Below are 26,940 nucleotides of genomic sequence, written 5' to 3' on the forward strand. Positions count from 1 at the left end.
CCCTAGAATACAATAGCATTTATATTTCAGAGGATGGGATATCCGTCACCGTTGTGATGGAGTAACCCGTCCGCCGAGATCTAAATCAGGCCCAAGGATACAATAGCATTTATATTTCAGAGGATGGGATATCCGTCACCGTTGTGATGGAGTAACCCGTCCGCCGAGATCTAAATCAGGCCCTAGGATACAATAGCATTTATATTTCAGAGGACAGGATATCCGTCTCCGTTGTGATGGAGTAACCCGTCCGCAGAGATCTAAATAAATCCCTAGGATACAATACCATTTATACTTCAGAGGACGGGATATCCGTCACCGTTGTGATGGAGTAACCCGTCCGCCGAGATCTAAATCAGGCCCTAGGATACAATAGCATTTATATTTCAGAGGACGGGATATCCGTCACCGTTGTGATGGAGTAACCCATCCGCCGAGATCTAAATCAGGCCCTAGGATACAATAGCATTTATACTTCAGAGGACGGGATATCCGTCACCGTTGTGATGGAGTAACCCATCCGCCGAGATCTAAATCAGGCCTTAGGATACAAGAGCATTTATATTTCAGAGGACGGGATATCCGTCTCCGTTGTGAGGGAGTAAACCGTCCGCCGAGATCTAAATCAGGCCCTAGGATACAATAGCATTTATATTTCAGAGAATGGGATATCCGTCACCGTTGTGAGGAAGTAACCTGTCCACCGAGATCTAAATCAGGCCCCATGAGAGAAGACAAGGAAATGAATACTTTAAAAGATGTTTACAAAAGATAATATTCAAGGCTGAGTAGGAGAAAGATAATCGTGGCATTTGATACCAGTATTAATTTAGGAATTTAGGACCTCTGCGGAATGGGACATCAAGGATTAACAGTACACATGTGTACATGGTATGTCTGTAATGTGGACCCAGACAAAAGGCAGCCGAGTGCTCTACATGCGTAAAGACAAGTGCAAAGTCAACGAGCAACGGGATACGAAGGCGGGATTTGGACGGTTCATGCGCTGTGATGTAGTGTTCTTTAGAGAGGTGCGTCTTCAACTTTTTCCTAAATTTGGGCAGCATTGGGGCGGTCCTGATGGATACTGGGGAATGATTATTCTTGTCCTAGGCACGTCAGGCTTGAGGTTAAGATAAACATCAAGACCAAACATTTCAAGCCATGACTATTAATTTTATTGCTAAGGACCTGGAGGAAATTTACCTCATCCCAACACTATCTCATAAGGACATACCGGAAGAGCAAGGCATTATGGAACCTGGGCATTAAGACACACTCTTTGTTTGGTGTAAATAATGGAGTAATACCAGACACTAACATGATCACACAAACTTTGAGTGGTTAGTATTTGGATATTATCAAATGCTAACCCTGATAACATGCTCTTTGGGTGGTGCAAGCGATGGAGTGCTACCAGACACTAATTTTGTTCCACAGCTAGTGTGGTCTCTGCCATCACCTAAGGGTTCAGTAGCTTACCGAATTCAGGTCAGATTTTAGGTATCCCCAGGTATACTTTACTGTGAAGATTCGGTTGTATGATTGGGGTACCTTTTGCCAATGCTCCATACATTTTCCCTACCACAAGATTAGGTTCCATTTTCCGGTCCTGAAGATTTGCCTGGATCGATAGTGACACTTGAGGAAAGAAACGTGTTGACATACACACACACTATTTTATGAGATGGATAGGACCATTAATTCCACATTCAGTCACCCATTGCATTGAGGTCATGTAGAGCCCTCATATTCATTTTAATTAGGTATCTCTTCGCTATTTTTAAAACCACAGATTCACATCTCTTGCTCAAAAGCCCTCCTCAAGGGGCCAGTAGGTCATTGCATCCTCGACCAGTTGATGAACTGCCTAATGATGAAGCATGACACCCATACGGGTGTGTGAGGGCCCTTGCTTCTAAGCAATGAGATCCCGTTTTTGTGATTTCGTTTTCACGAGGGATCACAATGTATATGAAACCAGGAGGCCTTGGAAGGAGGAAGGAAAGCCAAGATTGTGGTTTGGTCAGATGTGGAGATCCTGTCACCAGGCAATCCACTTAGCACATCCTAGGTCCTTCACCCTGGGGTCCTCTGCCCACCTCACAGGGGGGAACATCAACCATGCAGCAGGGGCACCAGACTCCCTAGATGTGAAGGGCTCACTCCATCCAAGTAAGGGTTGTGTCTTAGTGCCCAGTCAGCGGGCGGCACCCATTCTAGAGTTAGTAGGTGCTCACTGGGCTTCAAAGGGACACTCACACCCCACCTGCCACATTGTCACTCTTACACCTACACTGGCAGCTGCAGATCTTCAAAAGCACCATGTATGATTGCAGACTTGAAAAAAATCCCAATTTTGTCGCCAGGCATGTGGAACGTAAGGATTGCACATTGAACTTTGAGAATGTAGAACATGCGTCATGGGTGAATAACGCGCCTTGTTTTATTTTATGTTTACTGCCACTCAAGAACAAGGCCCTGAGGGTTCCTCCCTATGCCTGGCGTCAGTGCTTCAATCTCTTCAGAACGGATGCCATTGGTTGCTCCATATCTCTACATCATTTCTTGCAGAAGGGCTTGCCCTGAGGAGGGTTGGGGGCTTTACAGATGAAGGTGAGATTACTGTCACACCTGACGTCCCCCCAGAGTCCTGGGCCTACGAGAGAAGAAGCAAAAGCATTCAGTCTCTGTATTGTACTCATTCCAAATATGTAATGATCAGTTCAGGAGTAAATCAGGAGCAACTCACAGCTACTCCCAGTACTTCTGGCACATAGAGAAAGAAAGAGGAACAGCAGCCATGCTTTATAGAAAATGATCAAGTTCAACAAATGTCCATATTTATTTTAAATAAAGGTAGAAATATATTCACAAAAATGGGTGTGAAGTGTTGAACTGCTTTTGTGAAAACAAATGAAAGGCTTACAGGGAAGGGTCTTTGAATGTGGGAGGCAAATACCTACCTTTAAAGTTGGAGCATACACAGTGTTCCCATCCCCCAGAGCTGAAGGGCTCTTCCGGGTGCCAGCTCTTGAAATCCAGGAGAGTTCCATCCGTCCATTGAAAGTGCCTGTCCTAGAAGAAAGAGAGACATTGCTGTCAAGTTGCTATATCGTGTTGCCCCACGGCTCACCTCATTTTGGACTGTAAAGATGATTATCATAATCCAGGATCTTAGCATCCGGACCCTCTGCCCAGAGCCCATTCATCCATCTGACCCCTGAAAGGCCGGTTCAGCTTCTGAAAGGGTGTGTTTGGCCACTGATGGGTGGCAGCTCTCTCCCACACCTGCAGTTGGGCCTCAGCTCACCCCACTTGCACTCATGGGGTATGGCCTCCCTCCCTTGCCTCTTCTTGGACCTCAGCTCACCCCACTCGCACTGATGGGGTGCAGCTCCCCTCCCTCGCATCTTCTTGGGCCTCAGCTCACTCCACTTGCATTGATGTGGTCCAGCCCCCTTCCCCACTTCCTGTTGGGTCTCAGCTCCAACCACTTGCATTGATGGGATGCCGCCTCCCCCTCCCTCCCCTGCCTCTTGTTGGGCCTCAGTTTACCTCACTTGCATTGATTAGGTGCAGCCTTCCCCCTCTTGTAGGGCCTCAGCTCACCCCACTTGCATTGAAGGGGTGCAGCTCCCCTGCCTCTTGTTGGGCCTCAGTTCACAACGCTTTGATTGAGGGGATGCAACCTCCCCTCCCCCTTCTTGTTGGGCATCAGCTCACTCCACGTGCATTGATGGAGTGCAGTTCCCCTCCCCTGCCTCTTGTTGAGGCTCAGTCACCCCACTTGCACTGATGGAGCGCAGTCTCCTCCCTGCCCCCTCTTGCTGAAGCTCAGTCACCCCACTTGCACTGACGAGGTGTAGTGTCTTCTTCTCCCCCTTGTTGTTGGGGCTCAGCGCATCCCACTTCAACTGACGGGGTGCAGGCTGCCGGTGCTGCCAGTGATCATCCCTCAGCCTACCCTCTTCAATGTCTACATGACTCCGCTCGCCACCATCGCCCGATAGCACAACCTCAACATCATCTCATATGCCGACGACACCCAGCTGATCCTCTCCCTCACCAAAGACAGAGCCGCCGCCAAAACCAAGTTCCACAAATGAATGAAGGCCGTTGCCGAATGGATGAAGAGCAATTGCCTGAAACTGAACTCTGACAAGAATGAGGTCCTCCTCCTTGGCCCCACACCCTCCGCCTGGGACGACTCCTGGTGTCCGACCTCGCTGGGAGCAGGGCCGACACCCACTAATCCCGCACGCAACCTGGACTCATCTCAGTCAATGACCGAGCAAGTCAACGCTGTCTCCTCCTCCTGCTTCAACACCCTCTGCATGCTTTGCAAGATCTTCCGATGGATCCCCACCGGAACCAGAAGGACGGTCACCCAGGCCCTCGTCATCAGCAGGCTGGACTACGGCAACACCCTCTTCGGGGGAACCACGTGCGCTTCAACGCATACAGAACGCCTCCGCATGCCTCACCCTCGACATCCTCCGCCAGATCACCGCCCACCTGAGGGACCTGCACTGGCTCCCTGTCAACAAGAGAATCACCTTCCGTCTCCTCACCCACGCTCACAAAGCACTCCACGATGCCGGACCAGCATACCTCAACAAATGACTCACCTTCTACACTCCCAACTGCCAGTTTTGCTCCGAGGACCTCGCCCTAGCCACCGATTCACGCATCCACCGAACAACCACCGGTGGCAGATCCTTCTCCCACCTCACCACAAAGACGTAGACACCCTCCGCATCCACCTGTGACAGACCCAGGACCTGCTGACCTTCAGGAGACTTCTCAAGATCTAGTTGTTCGAACAGTAGCACTCCCCCCTCCCCCTTCAGCGACTTGAGACCCTCACGGGTGATTAGTGCACTCTACAAGTGTCTGATTGATTGATTGAGTGCTCTAAAATAATGTGAAAAATTCAGGTGGAAATTGTGGGCCCAGATTTTTGCACCCACTTTTTGCAACTGGCTCAAAGGCGTGGTAATTTGGCTTCCAGGGGCCTGGGCACCACTGCATCTGATGCACTATTGCTAGCCCCCTGACCAGGCTCTAAGCGATCATGCCACAGTTGAAGGAAGGTGAGAAATTGGTGGGAATCTTTCCATTTCCAGATCATCTTTCTTCCCCATAAACGGCCGCAAACCCCCTAATTCCTGCAATATTTGCATTTTCTGGACCAGGCATGGACTGAAGGCCATGTAATAGCACACACTACCTTGTAACAGTCCGATGCCCCCACCCAGAAGGCACGATGCCAAATGGTGTGCCAGAAGGCAAGATCCTTCAGGTACTTGTTCTCATCTTCACTGTGTGCAGAAGCCAGGTGTGATCCTGGGGCGAGGCCTTGGCAGTACACCTGTAATTTAAAGAGGACAGGATGAGTGTTGACTGAGCATTGGAGGGCATGTGAAGGGCACATTCCAGAACTGGTCACCAGGACTCTCGTCTGCTTTGTTGTGAAATGCCTCGGGACCCCTCTCCCTGTACATTCCTAACAGGGCTAGCGCTCGTTCTACACTCACAGCTTCAGAGACCAAAAACAGTAAGGAAGAAGAGGACCCAGTGTATCTGCATGCATCACACACACCACCTTTTTACAGCGCTATGACACAACAGCTTTGTCAAAGTAAGAGCTATATGGAGCCACCATGATGGTTACAACAGAGAGCTAAATAAACAGCTGCATCATGGAAAATTCATGCAAAACAGGTAGCAGGCAGCCAAACACACATGCAAGAAACCATTCATCCATCCCACAGATAGGCGCAGTGACATTACAATGACCTGGGGAGATTGCCCTCAATAAAGCACACATGGCCACAGGGTTTACACGCGCTCCTAAAAACAGATGCTACATGAGTTAGGATTGCATAGCCAATCAGGACCTTGCACACGTAGTGATCATGCACTCCCCATGCTGGACATCTGGACACATTCACCATTGGCCACACTGTGACCACGCAAGGTCGAGACACACTTGTAACAATGTTTGACCATTAATTTATGACTCTAAGGCAACAACCAACATTCCTCACCATGTATGGTGCGCCTGGAGTCGTACATGGCTTTATTTAAATAATCAGTGGAAATTGTGACAGTTCTCTGACCTCATGCCTACAGCTGTTCTCCTGGCTGTATTCTTTAATTAACCCCTTCAGCGCTAATGACAAAGCCAGCTCGTCATGGGCGTTACCTGCGCTACGCGGATGACGAGCTGGCTTTGTCATAAACAGCGCATTTTTGAAATTCCAGCGCACAGCGGGAAAACGCGGTAGCGGGGTAGTGGTTAAACTATATAGTTCCTGTTTTGTCAAAAGCTTCTTGTCTTCTATTTTACTAAGGAATTCGAACTTGAACAACATTTGGCGAGTCAGATAGGAGGAATGGGACCGCATACCCGACTGCAGCCGTAGGACGGTGACTTCACCCGGAGGGATTCTCATTTCACATCGACAAAGGCGGGCAGATACCGCAATTGATTGGAAGGTTTGCTGGTTCCGTGGAGAAGAGGTCAGTGCTCAAGGAGCCGTTCCAGAGAGCAAGAGACCACAAGGGCAAGAGACCACAACAGAACCTGGAACATTATTTCTCTTTTTAAAGCATTTGCTGTATGGCAAACTAGGCAAAGCATAAAAGTTAACCTGAGTGCCCTGCCACTGACAAGGTCTGGCATATTACTTATTGTTAGACCTAGCTTTTGAGGCTTGATTACCCCCAGACTTTCTGCTTTTCGACCTCCTGTTTTTTACCTATATTTCATTGGTTTTAAGTCTCTGGGCACTTTACCACTGCTATTCAGTGTTAAAGTGCATATGCTCTCCATGTAAATTGTGTTACTGATAGGTATAGCAATGAATTTTTTATTTACTAATACGTACCTAGTAATGTGCACACTTGTGCCCAGGGCCTGTACATTAAATGCTACTATTTATTTATTTACTATTTATTTTTGTATTTATTTTAGCAGATTCTTTCCTTCTTTCTGCACGCCAAACTCGAGCCTAATTTGAGCCGGAGAGGTTTGTTTAGGTAAGCTAAAAATAATCCTATACGCAGCTGTAACTGTGTTTTCCAGGATCTCTACTTCTCAGTACTTCGCTCCCGTAAGTTACTGTTGGCAACAGTTTAGCTCGTATCACTTGTGTCAGAGGCAGGAGAGACGGACGGGTAAGTTTGCTGTTTAATGCTTTTAGAGCAATTGCTGTAGCAACACTTTTGCCTCTGATGCTCAATTTCTGAACAGTAAACTGGCCACTGTATCAATTTTTACACCTTGATACTTATATACTGTCGTATCCTCAATACGAGCATTATTCCAAAACCAGGTGTGTAACTTGTTCCTTTTCTTACTGATTGTCATTGTCTGTGTTTTCTCCATTTATGTCTGAATTTTGCTGTGTTGCATTCACAAGGTGCTGTAATCCAACTTTAGTATGGCTGATTAGGACTATGTCGTCCGCCTAGAGAAGAGATGGTAATAATAACCCTCCTAGTTTTGGAGCATGGGAATTACAACTATTGAGGATCGGGATTAGGTCCCCTAAAAAAATATTGAACAGTGTGGGAGCTAAGACACAGCCCTGTTTAAGACCCTTATTGATTGCTATTCGTCTTGACAGGAATGTACCATCACCCAAATTTATCTGGATCCATGTCTCCGTGTGCAGGTTGATCAGCAGGTCTAACAGTGGTCTTGGTATCCCTCATCTCTTTAATTTGGACCATAAGATATTCTGGTTAATAAGGTCAAATGCAGCCTTATATTCTATAAAATGGAATGGAAAGACGATGTATAGAGCGCGATAGTTACCCTGAGGCGTCCTAGCGCTAACAAACACTATGAACGGAAGAGGTGGGCAGGAGACCTAATTGAGTTTTGAGAAGAGAAGGGTCTTTTGTAGTTCACGAAAGGCCAATAGGTTAGATTCTGCACGCAGGTTGAGGGGGAGGGAGTTCCAAAGGCCGGATGCATTGTATGAAAAGGCACGGCCTCCGCATCTGGCTTTCTTGATCCTGGGGACCGTCAGTAGAAATGAGTTTGATGATCTGAGCTGCCTTGCGGGAGAGTATGGGATTGCCAGGGGACGATTGATGGGCGGGTCAGTTTCCCAGATTACTCGATGAATGGTGCATGGAGATTTAAATTCGATTCTTCGTCTGATTGGCAGGGCAGCCAGTGTTGGCTCCTTAATTCATCCCTAACTGATATTCGGCGGGGAATTTGGAGCAGTGTGCGGGCGGCACAATTCTGCACAATCTGCAGTGTATTTAGGGTAGACTGAGGGGCACCCAGATACAGCGCATTTCCGAAGTCCAGTCTAGACATGATGAGTCCCTGGATCATGGTCTTCCTGGCCTCGAATGGCAATACAGGGAGAATCTTCCTTAGTACCCTTAGCAGACCAAAGCAGGTCGCTGAGAGTTTTGAGGCTTGGGCGTTGAAAGAGAGAGCTTTGTCGAGCCAAATGCCCAGGCTCTTGATTTCATCTTTGGGCACCGGGGAGGAACCCAAAGAGGAGGGCCAAAGCAGCTTGAGGGCCAGGGAGAAGGGGTTGCTCAGGATCATTAGCTCGGTCTTATCGCTGTTTAATTTAAGATGTGACATGGTCATCCAGTTGGAGACCTCCTCCAGGCATGCTATCAGATTGCCGGGGTTGGATTCCAGTTGATTGAGGGACACCACCAGCTGGGTGTCTTCCGCCTAGGTGACAATTCGCACTCCAAACGGTCGAACGACACCCGCTAGTGGCTTCATATAAACATTACTTTAAGGGAGACAAAGGTCCAGAGCACAATTTAGGTAATGAGACAGTGAAATATAGACCACAATAGGCTCTATATGGTATTTTTCTTGTCCAGCCGGACAGGAAACTTTAATAGTTAGTTTGATGGTAGTCTTATTTACAGTATACACATACAGCAATGGAACATTGCAATATAGCACACTCCTGTGCCATACCGTAAGGAAACAGAAGGAAAAAATAAGAGAATAGGAAAGGGTGTAACAGGCAAAAAAGGGGACAGGTCACTGTATAAATCAAAGCAATTTGTTAGTGTACCCTGAAGCGGCGCATACACCATTAAATGTACAATACATCAATGTATGCCCACTCAAAAGAGTCGACGTTTCGATCCCGCACTTAAAATATCAAGGGATCATCTTCAGGACTTAGTTAATTGTTTGCCTGGTTGGAACAATATTGATAACCTGTTAGGAGTAAAACAGGGAGAAAAGAAAAATAAAAAAATAAAGGGAAAATTATCACTGTTCGCCTGGAGAGAATTGTCAGTGTAATGCTGAGCTTACAATACTCGGAATCGCAGTGGGTGAGAGGTGCTCGTGAATGTGAATAAATACAAATACTGACATAATAACTGTTGCACACTTTCAAGGTTCAGAAGCGAAGAGAAGGGGATGTGGAAGGTGGGAGAGTTGGACGTCTGGGAGCAACACTTATGACCCGGTGTGTGATCAGGCATGGGTAGAGCTACATGCATTTAACTCTGGAAGGGAAGAAGATAATGGGCAGCCTACCTTTGGAGAAAAATATACCAAGGAGGGGTGTGGCGCCCGGCAACGTTGGTGCTAATGGTATCAGCACAATACAAGTGGTGCTGGGAAGGGAAAAGGCGGGGAAACAAAAATGAGTATGTCGGACATCGCAACCTGGCGAGACAGGCAGGACGAGTGCTAGCGGCAAGTGAGTGTTCATGCGAGGGGACCATATCTACTATACAATTAAGGGGCCTACACTTGACCACGATGGAGTGTGCACGTGTGCCCACAATGGTCGTCAGTGCCGTGTGTGGCGCTGGTGGGGCGGTGTCCTCCGTATCTGAGGAGAAAGAAATGCAGAGCTTAGAATACCGGAGCCACCTATAGGTGCAAAATCAGTGAGGAAACAGATTTAGGCATACCCTTTAGTGGTAGTAGGAACCCATAGTCGGGGGTTACATATAATTAGGGGGCGGTGAGGCTTGATGGCAACAAACCGGAGGCGGTCGTAAATTTCGCGATCCGCTATAGGGTAAAGAAAAAGTATATATTTTATTTTACTGAGTCCCAGGGCACGTAAGGCTGGGATCTACGTTAACAAGGACAGGAGGTTCTAGTTTGCCTTATGTAGACAATGCTACGCCGTGCAGGGGTACAGCCGTCTGTTCCAGGCTTCTCGGCACTCAAGGATCAGAGCCGGGTTACATGAGCGTGCGCACTGAGGACGCCATCTTGGGTAGGAAGGTTGACAGTGAAGACGGACTGGTGTCTAGCACTTCCATTACGGTCGCCATCTTGAGTAGGGAGGTTAGTGGTGAAGAGAGACTGGTGTCATGCGCTAACACTAACAGCCGCCGACTTGGACAGGGGTCCAAGTGCCGAGAATGGTCAGGGGAGGGAAGTGACTGAGAGTAATGACAAACAGGGCTTCATGCAAACCAGCTGGAATACATTTGAATAACACTCGCGGTGCATTCTTACATGGATAGTGCTGCATGCATGTGAATAACGATTGACATAAGTGAATTAAAATGTCAGATATTGATCCAGAAAAACTTGGCTTAGCAATGTTTAAGGTGCATTACAGACATATTGTCAGTCATCGGTTCAGGAAACTTAGAGGAGATTTGTCCAATCCTCACTCCTGTTGAGTCCTGTATGGAGGGTCTTGAATTGTATTATTGATTTAAGTTCCTCTCGATTAAGCAGTTGATTAAGATTGCCCCCTCTCAGAGGTAATTTGACTGCTTTCAAAATTGTCCATTTCAAATCCTCCGCAGTATGTTTCAGTTCCGAAAAATGTTCAACAAGAGGCGCATTTGAAGTCCCACATCTGATGCAACTTCTGTGTTGGCAAATGAGTGTCCTCGCCTTCTGGGTGGTTTGGCCAACATACATTTTTGGACACGGGCACAGAATAGCATAAATCACATTGCTACTATTGCAGTTGGTAAAGCTTTTCAAGTCTACAGTAATGTTATTGTGACTAAATTTGCATGTTTCAATTGTGAATTCGCACACAGAACATTGACCACATTTCACATGCCCTTGCAATGGTGGTAGGCCCCAGATTGAATCAATAGTTGTATTCGGGATTGGGGCTGGTAATGCTGCTCTCACCAAATGGTCCCTCAAATTCATGCTTTTTTTGAATGCAAAGATTGGTCTTTCCAGCTTTAAATTTCCGGCATTTATGGTAGGCCAATGTTTCAAAATGCATTTCCGGATTTTATTTGAAACTGGGGAGAAGGTCGTGACACACGCAATCCTCTCTTGCCTATCTCTGGTCTTTGGTGTCAGTAACACCTCTCGTGGGCAATACCATGCTCGTTTAGAGCCATTTTTCACTAGCCTCCTGGGATAACCGCGTGCTTTTAATTTATTGGTTAGGTTTAAAGCCTCCCTAAAGTAATCAGCTTTTGAGGAACAGTTGCGTCTAATTCTCAAAAATTGAGAATAGGGCAACGAATCCTTCAATGCCTTGGGGTGGTTGCATTCGTACCTCAGTAGAGTGTTACGTTCGGTCGGCTTCCTATACAGACGTGTCAGTAATTCACCTGCTTCATGATAGATACTTAAATCTAGAAATGGTATTTCTGTTTTGTCATGGGAGAGAGTGAATTTGAGATCTGCACAATTGTTATTTAACCAATGGAGGAAGGAATGTAAGGTGGAGATATCAGAGTTCCAGGCCAAGAAAATGTCGTCAATGTAGCGACGCCATAAAGAAATTCCTGAGTAGAATGGATTATGGTCGGTCAGAATTGATCCGGTTTCTAGGTCGTCCATGAACAGTATGGCTAGGTGTGGAGCAAAGATAGCTCCCATTGAGGTCCCCTTGATTTGCTGGTAAAATGTACTGTCGAACACAAAAAAATTCCTGGAAAGGCATAGCTCTAGCAGTTGCATAATAAATACGGTTGGGACCCTATGGGGCCTAGGACGGGTGTCCAGTACTTTCTGGATCACTAGGAGAGCCGCTATTTGGGGGATATTTGTGTACAGCGACTCTACGTCCATGGTACAGAGAGTGTTCACCTCAGGATCAAATGGATAATGCTCTACCAGATTTATCATTTCCATGGTGTCGCGTACATAGCAACAAGTCGATGGAACGAAGTCTTTGATAAAATGATCTACGTACTTGCCAAGTGGTTCCAAAATAGAGCCACAGGCAGAGACAATTGGTCTTCCAGGGGGGGAGTCAATGCTCTTATGAATCTTCGGGAGAGTGTAAATCACCGGAAGGCGCAGGTTTTTTACATTTAGAAACGCATGTTCCTTTTTACTCAGAAAGCCTTGTGCTCTGGCATCATTAGTGAGTTTAAGTATAGTCTCTTGAATTTCTTTGGATGGATTCCTCGGTAGTCTTTCATAGTGTTCAGTGTTGGCAAGCTGGCGGTTTATCTCATTTTTATAGGATTCAATGTCTTGCAGGACAATTCCGCCGCCCTTATCAGCACTCTTCACTATGAGAGAGGGGCTATTTCTCAGTGTATTTAAAGCATCCTTCTCACATTTGGAGATGTTGTAAGGAATGTAAATTCTTTCTTTTTCTAAGTTACACAGATCTCTTAGAACCAGTTTCTCGAACGTAACAATTTCAGATGGGATCATACCCGAGTTAGGTAAAAAAGTCGATGGAGGACTGAACGGTTTATTCACAATGGACGGGGTTGAAGGGTGCAGTTGAAAGAAAGCTTTCAAACGGATGAGTCTAAAAAATTTTAGTAGCTCGGTCTGTAGCTCCATGAAATTAGGTCCGATGGTAGGGACAAATGATAGGCCTTTCTTTAATAGTTCAGTTTCAGGCTCACGTAGGATGTGACTTGACAGGTTGAAGATAGGTATCACCTCAGCAGAGTTGTGCAGTGAGGTTGTTGGAACAGTGTTTGTCATACTTCCTACCATTGGTAAAAATTGTTCCGGGTTCTCCGCTCTCCGGGGGCGTTGAACCATCTTTGGGTTTTCTTTGCCCTCCCCCTTTGTGGAGTCCCTTGTTGGCCTCGAGATAAAAAAGGCTGGGCGTTGCTTCCACCCCTTCCGGGATTGCTACTGCCTTCACCGGGGGCGGATGCGTCAGAGGAATCAGCTGATGTATCTGAAAAACCGACTATATTCTGTCGTTTATTATATCTTCCCCAAGGTCTGTTGTTGGGATTAAAGTGGGGCCTGTTAGTGTAGAAATCTTTATTCAAATAAGGATATGTGTTCTCTACGCTGTAGTTTTTTATATCTTTTTTTACTTTATTAGATTTTTTATTTTGTTCAATTCTTTGGAAATCAGCCACTGTTTTATCTACTTGTTCAAGTAACTTCTTGCAATCAGATGTCAGATCGGTGTCGTTTATCTGTTTCAGCAAATCACTGATTTCAATTTCTAATGTCTTTAAAGTTTCCACAGCAATATCGATTCCCAGTGCCAGCCAATGTCTCGAGCACGTGGTACCGATATAGCTGAAATTGGAAATGTACTTGGGATTGTCTGTAAAGATACCCGGAACGTTCCTGACCTGCAGCCCAACCGGGATAACCTCTGCCTTTAAGTAATCAGTAAGCATTAAAATCATCAATTGGAGCCTGACCTGCTTCTTTTTGAGTTTCTCTAGTTGTTCAGGTAATGTAGAATTATTTACAGTAGGAACATCTGGTGTTTCGGACAGTAGGGAGGGTAGTGAACACAAATGTTTTAAATATTCTGCGGTGTATAATGGGGCATGGTCTGACATCTCCTAGGCGAGAAAGGTGAGGGGAAGGTAAAAAAAGGAGAAGGTATTGTGGCACTAGGGTGGCCACCCTCGTGCAACGAGGTGTTTTAGGGGATAACAACGAAACCCTACAATCCAGCGATTGCGCTAAATCAATATCTAAAGAACAAGGGAACCCAATGGGTGGCAGAGGACCATGGGTGATAGTTACTTTAAGGGAGACAAAGGTCCAGAGCACAATTTAGGTAATGAGACAGTGAAATATAGACCACAATAGGCTCTATATGGTATTTTTCTTGTCCAGCCGGACAGGAAACTTTAATAGTTAGTTTGATGGTAGTCTTATTTACAGTATACACATACAGCAATGAAACATTGCAATATAGCACACTCCTGTGCCATACCGTAAGGAAACAGAAGGAAAAAATAAGAGAATAGGAAAGTGTGTAACAGGCAAAAAAGGGGACAGCTCACTGTATAAATCAAAGCAATTTGTTAGTGTACCCTGAAGCGGCGCATACACCATTAAATGTACAATACATCAATGTATGCCCACTCAAAAGAGTCGACGTTTCGATCCCGCACTTAAAATATCAAGGGATCATCTTCAGGACTTAGTTAATTGTTTGCCTGGTTGGAACAATATTGATAACCTGTTAGGAGTAAAACAGGGAGAAAATAAAAATAAAAAAATAAAGGGAAAATTATCACTGTTCGCCTGGAGAGAATTGTCAGTGTAATGCTGAGCTTACAATACTCGGAATCGCAGTGGGTGAGAGGTGCTCGTGAATGTGAATAAATACAAATACTGACATAATAACTGTTGCACACTTTCAAGGTTCAGAAGCGAAGTGAAGGGGATGTGGAAGGTGGCACAGTTGGACGTCTGGGAGCAACACTTATGACCCGGTGTGTGATCAGGCATGGGTCGAGCTACATGCATTTAACTCTGGAAGGGAAGAAGATAATGGGCAGCCTACCTTTGGAGAAAAATATACCAAGGAGGGGTGTGGCGCCCGGCAACGTTGGTGCTAATGGTATCAGCACAATACAAGTGGTGCTGGGAAGGGAAAAGGCGGGGAAACAAAAATGAGGATGTCGGACATCTCAACCTGGCGAGACAGGCAGGACGAGTGCTAGCGGCAAGTGAGTGTTCATGCGAGGGGACCATACCTACTGTACAATTAAGGGGCCTACACTTGACCCTCGATGGAGTGTGCACATGTGCCCACAATGGTCGTCAGTGCCGTGTGTGGCGCTGGTGGGGCGGTGTCCTCCGTATCTGAGGAGAAAGAAATGCTGAGCTTAGAATACCGGAGCCACCTATAGGTGCAAAATCAGTGAGGAAACAGATTTAGGCATACCCTTTAGTGGTAGTAGGAACCCATAGTCGGGGGTTACATATAATTAGGGGGCGGTGAGGCTTGATGGCAACAAACCGGAGGCGGTCGTAAATTTCGCGATCCGCTATAGGGTAAAGAAAAAGTATATATTTTATTTTACTGAGTCCCAGGGCACGTAAGGCTGGGATCTACGTTAACAAGGACAGGAGGTTCTAGTTTGCCTTATGTAGACAATGCTACGCCGTGCAGGGGTACAGCCGTCTGTTAAATGCATGTAGCTCGACCCATGCCTGATCACACACCGGGTCATAAGTGTTGCTCCCAGACGTCCAACTCTCCCACCTTCCACATCCCCTTCACTTCGCTTCTGAACCTTGAAAGTGTGCAACAGTTATTATGTCAGTATTTGTATTTATTCACATTCACGAGCACCTCTCACCCACTGCGATTCCGAGTATTGTAAGCTCAGCATTACACTGACAATTCTCTCCAGGCGAACAGTGATAATTTTCCCTTTATTTTTTTATTTTTCTTTTCTCCCTGTTTTACTCCTAACAGGTTATCAATATTGTTCCAACCAGGCAATTAATTAACTAAGGGGCATATTATCAAGGGGCTTTATCTCCGCTTTTTTGGCTTTAAAAGCCAAGAAAGCGGAGATAAAATTATCTCCCTATTACCAAGCTGTCGCTAACACCAGTTAGCAACAGCTAATAGGAGATAGTGACCATCTTGGGCCCCGCTTTGCATGTCAGTGATATTTATCACTAATGACATGCAAAGTGGGCGTGCCAAGATGTTAGCGACTGGAAACAGTCGCTAACATCGCTATCTCCTATTACCAACTTTTGGAGATATTCGCGCTAAGCGCGAATATCTCCAAAAGCTAACACCTAGCCAGGAGCAGTTCTTAGCCATGTTATCAAATGGGAGGTGGATAACATGGCTAAGAGCATTTGCTCGATAATGCATGAATATCGCTGACTTTTCAGCAATATTCATGCATTGCAGCAGTTTTTTATCGCATTTGCGATAAACCTTGCTAATAGCAAGGTTTATCTGCGATAAAAATCGCCGATTTGCGGCGATAATTTTTGTCTCTAAACAAGTTAGAGACAAAAATTATCTCTATTGGTTGGTAATATGCCCCTAAGTCCTGAAGATGATCCCTTGATATTTTAAGTGCGGGATCGAAACGTCGACTCTTTTGAGTGGGCATACATTGATGTATTGTACATTTAATGGTGTATGCGCCGCTTCAGGGTACACTAACAAATTGCTTTGATTTATACAGTGACCTGTCCCCTTTTTTGCCTGTTACACCCTTTCCTATTCTCTTATTTTTTCCTTCTGTTTCCTTACGGTATGGCACAGGAGTGTGCTATATTGCAATGTTTCATTGCTGTATGTGTATACTGTAAATAAGACTACCATCAAACTAACTATTAAAGTTTCCTGTCCGGCTGGACAAGAAAAATACCATATAGAGCCTATTGTGGTCTATATTTCACTGTCTCATTACCTAAATTGTGCTCTGGACCTTTGTCTCCCTTAAGTAACTATCACCCATGGTCCTCTGCCACCCATTGGGTTCCCTTGTTCTTTAGATATTGATTTAGCGCAATCGCTGGATTGTAGGGTTTCGTTGTTATCCCCTAAAATACCTCGTTGCACGAGGGTGGCCACCCTAGTGCCACAATACCTTCTCCTTTTTTTACCTTCCCCTCACCTTTCTCGCCTAGGAGATGTCAGACCATGCCCCATTATACACCGCAGAATATTTAAAACATTTGTGTTCACTACCCTCCCTACTGTCCGAAACATCAGATGTTCCTACTGTAAATAATTCTACATTACCTGAACAACTAGAGTAACTCAAAAAGAAGCAGGTCAGGCTCCAATTGATGATTTTAATGCTTACTGATTACTTAAAGGCAGAGGTTATCCCGGTTGGGCTGCAGGTCAGGAACGTTCCGGGTATCTTTACAGACAATCCCAAGTACATTTCCAATTTCAGCTATATCGGTACCACGTGCTCGAGACATTGGCTGGCACTGGGAATCGATATTGCTGTGGAAACTTTAAAGACATTAGAAATTGAAATCAGTGATTTGCTGAAACAGATAAACGACACCGATCTGACATCTGATTGCAAGAAGTTACTTGAACAAGTAGATAAAACAGTGGCTGATTTCCAAAGAATTGAACAAAATAAAAAATCTACCAAAAGTAAAAAAAGATATAAAAAACTACAGCGTAGAGAACACATATCCTTATTTGAATAAAGATTTCTACACTAACAGGCCCCACTTTAATCCCAACAACAGACCTTGGGGAAGATATAATAAACGACAGAATATAGTCGGTTTTTCAGATACATCAGCTGATTCCTCTGACGCATCCGACCCCGGTGAAGGCAGTAGCAATCCCGGAAGGGGTGGAAGCAACGCCCAGCCTTTTTTATCTCGAGGCCAACAAGGGACTCCACAAAGGGGGAGGGCAAAGAAAACCCAAAGATGGTTCAACGCCCCCGGAGAGCGGAGAACCCGGAACAATTTTTACCAATGGTAGGAAGTATGACAAACACTGTTCCAACAACCTCACTGCACAACTCTGCTGAGGTGATACCTATCTTCAACCTGTCAAGTCACATCCTACGTGAGCCTGAAACTGAACTATTAAAGAAAGGCCTATCATTTGTCCCTACCATCCGACCTAATTTCATGGAGCTACAGACCGAGCTACTAAAATTTTTTAGACTCATCCGTTTGAAAGCTTTCTTTCAACTGCACCCTTCAACCCCGTCCATTGTGAATAAACCGTTCAGTCCTCCATCGACTTTTTTACCTAACTCGGGTATGATCCCATCTGAAATTGTTACGTTCGAGAAACTGGTTCTAAGAGATCTGTGTAACTTAGAAAAAGAAAGAATTTACATTCCTTACAACATCTCCAAATGTGAGAAGGATGCTTTAAATACACTGAGAAATAGCCCCTCTCTCATAGTGAAGAGTGCTGATAAGGGCGGCGGAATTGTCCTGCAAGACATCGAATCCTATAAAAATGAGATAAACCGCCAGCTTGCCAACACTGAACACTATGAAAGACTACCGAGGAATCCATCCAAAGAAATTCAAGAGACTATACTTAAACTCACTAATGATGCCAGAGCACAAGGCTTTCTGAGTAAAAAGGAACATGCGTTTCTAAATGTAAAAAACCCGCGCCTTCCGGTGATTTACACTCTCCTGAAGATTCATAAGAGCATTGACTCCCCCCCTGGAAGACCAATTGTCTCTGCCTGTGGCTCTATTTTGGAACCACTTGGCAAGTACGTAGATCATTTTATCAAAGACTTTGTTCCATCGACTTGTTGCTATGTACGCGACAGCATGGAAATGATAAATCTGCTAGAGCATTATCCATTTGATCCTGAGGTGAACACTCTCTGTACCATGGACGTAGAGTCGCTGTACACAAATATCCCCCAAATAGCGGCTCTCCTAGTGATCCAGAAAGTACTGGACACCCGTCCTAGGCCCCATAGGGTCCCAACCGTATTTATTATGCAACTGCTAGAGCTATGCCTTTCCAGGAATTTTTTTGTGTTCAACAGTACATTTTACCAGCAAATCAAGGGGACCTCAATGGGAGCTATCTTTGCTCCACACCTAGCCATACTGTTCATGGACGACCTAGAAACCGGATCAATTCTGACCGACCATAATCCATTCTACTCAGGAATTTCTTTATGGCGTCGCTACATTGACGACATTTTCTTGGTCTGGAACTCTGATATCTCCACCTTACATTCCTTCCTCCATTGGTTAAATAACAATTGTGCAGATCTCAAATTCACTCTCTCCCATGAAAAAACAGAAATACCATTTCTAGATTTAACTATCTATCATGAAGCAGGTGAATTACTGACACGTCTGTATAGGAAGCCGACCGAACGTAACAATCTACTGAGGTACGAAAGCAACCACCCCAAGGCATTGAAGGATTCGTTGCCCTATTCTCAATTTTTGAGAATTAGACGCAACTGTTCCTCAAAAGCTGATTACTTTAGGGAGGCTTTAAACCTAACCAATAAATTAAAAGCACGCGGTTATCCCAGGAGGCTAGTGAAAAATGCCTCTAAACGAGCATGGTATTGCCCACGAGAGGTGTTACTGACATCAAAGACCAGAGATAGGCAAGAGAGGATTGCGTGTGTCACAACCTTCTCCCCAGTTTCAAATAAAATCCGGAAATGCATTTTGAAACATTGGCCTACCATAAATGCCGGAAATTTAAAGCTGGAAAGACCAATCTTTGCATTCAAAAAAAGCATGAATTTGAGGGACCATTTGGTGAGAGCAGCATTACCAGCCCCAATCCCGAATACAACTATTGATTCAATCTGGGGCCTACCACCATTGCAAGAGCATGTGAAATGTGGTCAATGTTCTGTGTGCGAATTCACAATTGAAACATGCAAATTTAGTCACAATAACATTACTGTAGACTTGAAAAGCTTTACCAACTGCAATAGTAGCAATGTGATTTATGCTATTCTGTGCCCGTGTCCAAAAATGTATGTTGGCCAAACCACCCAGAAGGCGAGGACACTCATTTGCCAACACAGAAGTTGCATCAGATGTGGGACTTCAAATGCGCCTCTTGTTGAACATTTTTCGGAACTGAAACATACTGCGGAGGATTTGAAATGGACAATTTTGAAAGCAGTCAAATTACCTCTGAGAGGGGGCAATCTTAATCAACTGCTTAATCGAGAGGAACTTAAATCAATAATACAATTCAAGACCCTCCATACAGGACTCAACAGGAGTGAGGATTGGACAAATCTCCTCTAAGTTTCCTGAACCGATGACTGACAATATGTCTGTAATGCACCTTAAACATTGCTAAGCCAAGTTTTTCTGGATCAATATCTGACATTTTAATTAACTTATGTCAATCGTTATTCACATGCATGCAGCACTATCCATGTAAGAATGCACCGCGAGTGTTATTCAAATGTATTCCAGCTGGTTTGCATGAAGCCCTGTTTGTCATTACTCTCAGTCACTTCCCTCCCCTGACCATTCTCGGCACTTGGACCCCTGTCCAAGTCGGCGGCTGTTAGTGTTAGCGCATGACACCAGTCTCTCTTCACCACTAACCTCCCTACTCAAGATGGCGACCGTAATGGAAGTGCTAGACACCAGTCCGTCTTCACTGTCAACCTTCCTACCCAAGATGGCGTCCTCAGTGCGCACGCTCATGTAACCCGGCTCTGATCCTTGAGTGCCGAGAAGCCTGGAACAGACGGCTGTACCCCTGCACGGCGTAGCATTGTCTACATAAGGCAAACTAGAACCTCCTGTCCTTGTTAACGTAGATCCCAGCCTTACGTGCCCTGGGACTCAGTAAAATAAAATATATACTTTTTCTTTACCCTATAGCGGATCGCGAAATTTACGACCGCCTCCGGTTTGTTGCCATCAAGCCTCACCGCCCCCTAATTATATGTAACCCCCGACTATGGGTTCCTACTACCACTAAAGGGTATGCCTAAATCTGTTTACTCACTGATTTTGCACCTATAGGTGGCTCCGGTATTCTAAGCTCAGCATTTCTTTCTCCTCAGATACGGAGGACACCGCCCCACCAGCGCCACACACGGCACTGACGACCATTGTGGGCACACGTGCACACTCCATCATGGTCAAGTGTAGGCCCCTTAATTGTACAGTAGGTATGGTCCCCTCGCATGAACACTCACTTGCCGCTAGCACTCGTCCTGCCTGTCTCGCCAGGTTGCGATGTCCGACATCCTCATTTTTGTTTCCCCGCCTTTTCCCTTCCCAGCACCACTTGTATTGTGCTGATACCATTAGCACCAACGTTGCCGGGCGCCACACCCCTCCTTGGTATATTTTTCTCCAAAGGTAGGCTGCCCATTATCTTCTTCCCTTCCAGAGTTAAATGCATGTAGCTCGACCCATGCCTGATCACACACCGGGTCATAAGTGTTGCTCCCAGACGTCCAACTCTCCCACCTTCCACATCCCCTTCACTTCGCTTCTGAACCTTGAAAGTGTGCAACAGTTATTATGTCAGTATTTGTATTTATTCACATTCACGAGCACCTCTCACCCACTGCGATTCCGAGTATTGTAAGCTCAGCATTACACTGACAATTCTCTCCAGGCGAACAGTGATAATTTTCCCTTTATTTTTTTATTTTTCTTTTCTCCCTGTTTTACTCCTAACAGGTTATCAATATTGTTCCAACCAGGCAAACAATTAACTAAGTCCTGAAGATGATCCCTTGATATTTTAAGTGCGGGATCGAAACGTCGACTCTTTTGAGTGGGCATACATTGATGTATTGTACATTTAATGGTGTATGCGCCGCTTCAGGGTACACTAAGAAATTGCTTTGATTTATACAGTGACCTGTCCCCTTTTTTGCCTGTTACACCCTTTCCTATTCTCTTATTTTTTCCTTCTGTTTCCTTACGGTATGGCACAGGAGTGTGCTATGTTGCAATGTTTCATTGCTGTATGTGTATACTGTAAATAAGACTACCATCAAACTAACTATTAAAGTTTCCTGTCCGGCTGGACAAGAAAAATACCATATAGAGCCTATTGTGGTCTATATTTCACTGTCTCATTACCTAAATTGTGCTCTGGACCTTTGTCTCCCTTAAAGTAACTATCACCCATGGTCCTCTGCCACCCATTGGGTTCCCTTGTTCTTTAGATATTCATATAAACATTAAACAGCATCTGGCTTAATGAGGAGCCCTGGGGCACACCGCAAACGAGAGGTTTGCTCAGTGAGATGGAGTCGCCTTCAAACACTTGAAAGGAGCGATCAGAAAGAAAAGATTCTAGCCAGGATCTAGCCTTACCCGACACTCCGGTGTTTGTCAGACGCGACAGTAGTGTACTGTGGTTGACAGTGTCGAAGGTGAAAAAGTGAATCGGCATTTTAGTTATTTCTGCTCTGTCTATTAGCATGCCCATTGTTAGGATGTTGGAGGTTGTCCCCACCGATTTGGCGAACCCGGTCTGGTTTACTGGAATTAAGGATTTCTGTGTGTCCCATTCCTGCAGTTCTTCTGAAGTATTCCTTTAAAATATATAGCCTCGTTATCCATAGAGCAACTTGACTATCATTTTGAGTAAGAGACTCGTCCCCAGAGTTAAAAATGGGAGAGATGATTGAGCCCTTCCAAGAGCTGGGCAATATATTAAAGTGCCTTATTTCCAAGAATAATGTCTCGAGTGCTACGGCCCATTCTTTTTCCTCTTATTTATAAAGGATGGGCAGAATTCCCTCAGGCCTGGCACACCCTCTTTTCTGCCCATTTTGATTTGGTGCCTGATAATTACTTGTAAACTTGACTCTCCTTCGTTTGTGGTTGGGGCAGGGTCTTCTGGAATACCTGTGGCCCTATGCAATGTCAGTGATTTTATGTTGACAGAAATTTCGTACACATTAACAACTTCTGTCTCCAAATAAGAGTCTTTATTCTGATTAAAGTCACTTCTAGGGTGGCATGCTCAGACTTCTTCGGTGATATTAGAGAAAAGTCCCTCATGCATAGGTCTTAAAAATTGGTTCATGGTTCTCCAGAATCTTGTACCATCACTCTATTTTGAATCCGCATGTAGTTTTTCCCATATGTTTTCCTCCACAGATCCGTTGGCTTCCCATTTTGTTTTTTTCAGCAATGCCTTTGATTTCCATTACTGGTCATGTTTTACAAAATCGTAGGACTACATGTTGCATGTTGTATATGTGACACACTACATGTTGGATGTTGTATATGTAAAGCACTACATGTTGGATGTTGTATATGTAACGCACTACTTGTTGGATGTTGTATATGTAACACACTACATGTTGGATGTTGTATATGTGACACACTACATGTTGGGTGTTGTGTATGTAACACACTACATGTTGGATGTTGTATGTGTAACACACTACATGTTGGGTGTTGTATATGTAACACACTACATGTTGGGTGTTGTATATGTAACACACTACATGTTGGGTGTTGTATATGTAACACACTACACGTTGGGTGTTGTATATGTGACACACTACATGATGGGTGTTGTGTATGTAACACACTACATGTTGGATGTTGTATGTGTAACACACTACTTGTTGGATGGTGTATATGTAACACACTACATGTTGGGTGTTGTATATGTGACACACTACATGTTGGGTGTTGTGTATGTAACACACTACATGTTGGATGTTGGATGTGTAACACACTACATGTTGGATGTTGTATATGTAACACACTACATGTTGGGTGTTGTATATGTAACACACTACATGTTGGATGTTGTATATGTAACACACTACATGTTGGATGGTGTATATGTAACACACTACATGTTAGGTGTTGTATATGTAACACACTACATGTTGGATGTTGTATATGTAACACACTACATGTTGGATGTTGTATATGTAACACACTACATGTTGGGTGTTGTATATGTAACACACTACATGTTGGATGTTGTATATGTAACACACTACATGTTGGATGGTGTATATGTAACACACTACATGTTAGGTGTTGTATATGTAACACACTACATGTTGGATGTTGTATATGTAACACACTACATGTTGGATGTTGTATATGTAACACACTACATGTTGGATGTTGTATATGTAACACACTACATGTTGGGTGTTCTATGTGTGACATACTACATGTTGGGTGTTGTATATGTAACACACTATGTAACACACTACATGTTGGATGTTGTATGTGTAACACACTACATGTTGGATGTTGTATATGTAACACTCTACATGTTGGATGTTGTATGTGTAACACACTACATGTTGGATGTTGTATATGTAACACACTACATGTTAGGTGTTGTATATGTAACACACTACATGTTGGATGTTGTATATGTAACACACTACATGTTGGGTGTTGTATATGTAACACACTACATGTTGGGTGTTGTATATGTAACACACTACATGTTGGGTGTTGTATATGTGACACACTACATGTTGGGTGTTGTATATGTAACACACTACATGTTGGATGTTGTATGTGTAACACACTACATGTTGGATGTTGTATATGTAACACACTACATGTTGGATGTTGTATATGTAACACACTACATGTTGGATGTTGTATATGTAACACACTACATGTTGGATGTTGTATGTGTAACACACTACATGTTGGATGTTGTATATGTAACACACTACATGTTGGATGTTGTATATGTAACACACTACATGTTGGGTGTTGTATATGTAACACACTACATGTTGGATGTTGTATGTGTAATACACTACATGTTGGATGTTGTACATGTAACACACTACATGTTGGGTGTTGTATATGTAACACACTACATGTTGGATGTTGTATATGTAACACACTACATTTTGGATGTTGTATATGTAACACACTACATGTCGGGTGTTGTATATGTAACGCACTACAGGTTGGATGTTGTATATGTAACACACTACATGTTGCTACTTGAATGGCTGGGGATTGATTATTGTCCTATGAATTCTGTGCGTGCGAGCATGAAAATTTCCTGGGGGCAGAAATACGGGAAGCGAGTAGAACATTTCCAATTTAACTAGCGCATTGATGGTGATGCGCACACACAAGTGATTATTAATTTCTTTTACTCAGTGTGTTCAGGTGATGCGCACACCAAAGTAGAAATGAAACGGTGAAAATATATTTTTATTATATTCTTAATTGTTCTTTTACCTAGTAACTGCATATACTACTATTACAATCCGTGGGAAGTTTTACTATTTTATATTAACTAAGCATTATTATGTCGAGCATTGTACCACCCCCTGAGTTTTTGCCAGCACCTGGGGAGCCTCCCATGGATTGGGAAACTTGTGAAGCAGTGTTTCTTGCTCATGTAGAAGTTTTGAAAGGTGATGATTGTGGACCTGAAAGAAAGTTTAGTCCTTGAACTTTACAAGTAATCTGCATACTCTACTACTTGTTGTACATCAACTATTGACATCAAATCTTCCTGACAGAAATGGATTAGCTGGTGCACTTGTGGATGGTGTTACTTTGTCATTGTTTCCAAATCTACATGCCATGTTTGGTACATCACAAAATATTATTCTCACTTTCTCCTCTTTACAGTCCCCTTGTCTTCTTTCTTCCTCTATTTCCTCTTAAATAGGGAAACACAATTAAGATTCCACACTGTTCCATCACCTACATGCACAGCATTGGTAAACACTACCACAACTTTCACCACCTGAAACTGACTCTACGTCATTACTAACCAATGGGGAAAATCCATTCTCCAGACTTATTTTTCAAACTCTCCCACTTACCTATTCCAAAATGTTGGCATCTGGGCATTTCCATGAGCATAAGGCAAACTACTGAGCTGTTTATTAGGATAGGTGACCCATGAAGCCGGAAAGCCTGCAGAATGCTGGCACCACAGAGACTAGGTATGAACCGAAACATTGCCCCATACCTCAGCATCTCCCCATGGGATCTCAGCAGTTATATATCGATAACAGGAATCATTACGCGGAAACCAGTCGGTCTTGCCCTTCCAGCGCAGACCTCCATCGGGGTGACGGCTCTGGTAGGTGGTCCTTCTCAGTGTCCCCGGGGTAACTGCAGAGTCCACTGGGGAGAAAAGCAAGACAAGCAAATTAAAAGCAGATTATAATTATATGTACATCTTGAGGTCAGATATATGACAGAAATAAAACAATTAAATGGACATCAACACATTGATATTATAATCCACAGTTTTTTATTTAGTTCTAATGAAGTCTACATTGACAATATCCTGATAAACTCCAAGACTCATCATGAACACGAGCACCGTGTCAAGCAAGTGTTACAAAAACTAAAAAAAATACTGAAAGCCATTTGTTTGTAAACTTGACACATGTATGCTCCATGCCCTCAATGTAGACTTTCTGGGCTTTGTCATCCTGTCTACAGGGATCAAAAATAACCAAAAGAGGACCAAAGCTATCACAGCATGACCCCCTCCTACCTGGCTGACGGAAGTACAGGCCCTGTTGGGGTTTGTCAACTTCTAACAGCATTTCATTACCCATTTCTCAGATATCATAACATCTATCATGAGGCTCCTGAAAATATCAGTGGTCCACTGATTCACAGAAGGCTTTGGACTTGATGATCAACAGGTTCTCGACAGCTCCTGTCGTGATAAATCCCGACCCCGTGTTACCATTCCATGTAGAGGCGGATGCTTCCCAATGCGCAGCGGGTGGAGTTCTGTCCCAGTGTGATAACAAATATTGTCTCATGTATCTAATTGCCTTCTTCTCTGAAAAACTATTACCTGATGTAACATAACTACACCATAGCTAAAACAGAACTTCAGCCATCAAACTAACATTCCAGTAATAGATGCATTATTTTTAAGGGGCTCAGCATCCTATCACCATATACTCTGATCACAAAAATCTTGAGTTCTTTCGCGCAGCATGAGCTTTGACCCCATAACAGATGAGATGGGTGTTGTTCTTCAATAAGTTTGACTTCGTAATCATCCACCGACCTGCAGCTCAACAAGTTAAAGCTGATGCGCTTTCCTGCATGTTTCCCCTATTTACACCCTTCCCTCACACAGGAAGCTATACCCATGATTTCCAGGTTTCGGATATTAGGTTGTTGTTCCAGTGACAAGTTCTTGATTATGTTTAAAAAGATGCTGAAAACAGTGGATTGAACACCTTGATTGTCCAACCCATGGTACACTGTTCTGGAGAGTGTCTGGTACCACACCACGAAGCTCTTCATTCTGCACGAACTTAGAGACACAGTTCTGAAGT

At 44.3% G+C, this 26,940-nt stretch overlaps 1 protein-coding gene across 1 annotated transcript; it reads right to left on the bottom strand.

Annotated features, from left to right (window-relative positions):
- Positions 1 to 1,593: 1,593 nt before the first annotated feature.
- Positions 1,594 to 26,199, bottom strand: LOC144757210 (lectin-like). The gene is made up of 5 exons (XM_078646366.1): positions 26,136 to 26,199; positions 25,599 to 25,756; positions 5,234 to 5,374; positions 2,967 to 3,078; positions 1,594 to 2,659 (listed from the first exon to the last, which is right to left on the bottom strand). Exons 1-5 carry the CDS (start codon positions 26,197 to 26,199, stop codon positions 2,562 to 2,564), a joined length of 573 nt encoding a protein of 190 aa, XP_078502492.1. The 3' UTR covers positions 1,594 to 2,561.
- Between the last annotated feature and the right edge of the window lie 741 nt (positions 26,200 to 26,940).

This window comes from Lissotriton helveticus, chromosome 1_1, assembly GCF_964261635.1.
Source record: "Lissotriton helveticus chromosome 1_1, aLisHel1.1, whole genome shotgun sequence".
Taxonomy (NCBI): Eukaryota; Metazoa; Chordata; class Amphibia; order Caudata; family Salamandridae; genus Lissotriton; species Lissotriton helveticus.